General features: G+C 52.6%; 1 protein-coding gene across 1 annotated transcript; it reads left to right on the top strand.

Annotated features, from left to right (window-relative positions):
* Positions 1-104: 104 nt before the first annotated feature.
* Positions 105-1,997, top strand: RBM7 (RNA binding motif protein 7; the record flags this gene model as incomplete). Its single annotated transcript, XM_009587014.1, has 4 exons — positions 105-267; positions 843-945; positions 1,367-1,460; positions 1,917-1,997. Coding segments are annotated over 4 exons (441 nt in total), but the record flags the coding sequence as incomplete, so codon positions are not given.
* Between the last annotated feature and the right edge of the window lie 20 nt (positions 1,998-2,017).

Here is a 2,017-nt window from a genome sequence, read left to right as displayed (position 1 = left end):
TAGGTTTATTTCCCTTTTTCTTTTTTAATTGTTTTCGGCAGATTTAAAACTTTCTGGAGAGCCGCTGCATTTTTAAGTAATGCTTTTTCTTTCTTGATTCGCAGGCAGGTCCAGTAATTAAGGTTAAAATCCCAAAGGACAGAGACGGTAGACCCAAGCAGTTCGCGTTTGTGAATTTCAAACATGAAGAATCTGTCCCTTACGGATTGAGCCTGCTTAACGGGATCAAACTGTACGGAAGGCCCATCAAAATTCAGTTCCGATCAGGTACCCGCAAAAAGAAACATTAAATAACCCGGTTACTAGAGAGAAAGCAAAACTGCCGTCAGCTTCCCCCTCCCAAAGCCTGACAGATTTGTATTTAATTGGGTAAATCGCACGTGCTTCTCGCCAAATGGTCACTCACCTAGTAGCCGATGATTTCGCGGAACGATGGTGTCGCACAAAAGCGTGCGCTTTTGTCCCCGTGCTTCAACAGGGGACCTTTCTGTCAGTTATGGCGAGGTATAATCCCGGAGCTGAGTCTTCTGTTTGATTTTTTTTTTTTGATTATTCGTTCTGTACCCTAAATTATCACGCGAGCGGTAAAAGTTGCACCTGCCATCAGTTAAATGAGGCACGAGGGCCAGAACATCGCCGCCCGATCGCATCTTTCCTGGCGGGTATTAAGACAGTTGCAGCGTCTTGTTTCGGAGACCGGATCGCGTGCTTTTGCAGGTCACTGACGAAACTCGAGAGCTAATTAAGCATGTGGAAACTGTTGGTGCCTCGCAAGTTCGCTTCATACCCAAGTTCCTCTAACTCGTGTTTGTCGGTCTCGTGAAAAGTTTGTTTCTCTTCAGGGAGCAGTCACGCATCTCAGGACGGCAATCTGTCTTGTTCCCCGCACGGAGCTGCCAACGCCAGCCCGTCTGGCGCGCCGCATCCCGCATCAAACTGCAGCAGGTACGAGTCTGTCAGCGCGCGCTGTAGGTACACGCGCGTAGTTTAAGGTCGAAAACAGCGTTTGCACGGTTCGCTGCGTCCCTGGCTCTCTTTCCAAGTGCAATTTAGTCTTTCTTCCCTACGGAGTCAGTACTTGCATTCCTAGTGCCCCACGTTCTTGGTATCCGAAATCCTAACGCAGAAGGAATAGCATCGTGTTTTCACACAAGCGCGGAAACGATCCGGCGAGGCGGGGAGAGCGCGGCCAAATGCGCACCGCAAGCGCGTCCGCACCCGTTTCTGCCCACGGCAGCGAGTTCAGGCTGATGCTTGGGCGGCCGTTTTGTTTCTAACGGCAGAAACGCAACTAGGATGCAAGCGCCCCTTGGACTGCAGTAGTCTTGTGTTTAAGGCTAAAATTCCTGATCTGTTTTTTCTGCAGATACGACAGGAGTTCTGACAGCGTGGTGGCAGCGGGATTCTCGTCGGTGCAGAGGTCCCTGCCGCCTGCCGAGAACCTTCAGAGACAAGCGGTGGTACGCTGTTCGCTTCTGCTAATAGCGTCTGGCCCTGCAGTCGCCCAGGGCTGACAGACAACACGGGACAGGGCTGTCTCCCATTTTGAGTATTTGTTTCCTGTAATGCCTGTGAGAGCGTATGCCTGGGAATACGCTTTTGGAGCGTTGAAATGACAATTCCAGAAGGTCTACGGCTCCTGCTACCGAGGTGGTTAGTCAGGGAGGGCTTTGAGCTTTGGGAGTTCAGCTGTAGATGAAGCAATCGGAAATAGCTGCTCTGTAAGTTCGCGCGTAGTCTCGTTTCCAACCCAAAGCCTTCCGCTTCCCCCTGCATTTACAGCACGATTAACGCGCGATTTGGAAGCCAGCCGGCAGTTAGGGTTTCTCTGGCCCCCGTGCCCCAGGAGGGTTCCAGCGCTCTGCCGGGAAGCGAGCGCACCGACCCCACCCACCCTTCTCCTCTTCTCTTCCCAGATGAACAGCGCCTTGCGGCAGCAGCCTCAGTTCGGGGGGAAGTACGAGCAGCCCGGCTTCGCTCCCCCGGGCTACCAGCAGGCTCCTCACGCCTTTCACCC

The sequence above is a fragment of the Fulmarus glacialis genome, unplaced genomic scaffold (assembly GCF_000690835.1).
Source record: "Fulmarus glacialis isolate BGI_N327 unplaced genomic scaffold, ASM69083v1 scaffold25960, whole genome shotgun sequence".
Taxonomy (NCBI): Eukaryota; Metazoa; Chordata; class Aves; order Procellariiformes; family Procellariidae; genus Fulmarus; species Fulmarus glacialis.
Note: the sequence above shows the minus strand (reverse complement) of the source record. Positions and strands in the feature narration are given on the sequence as shown.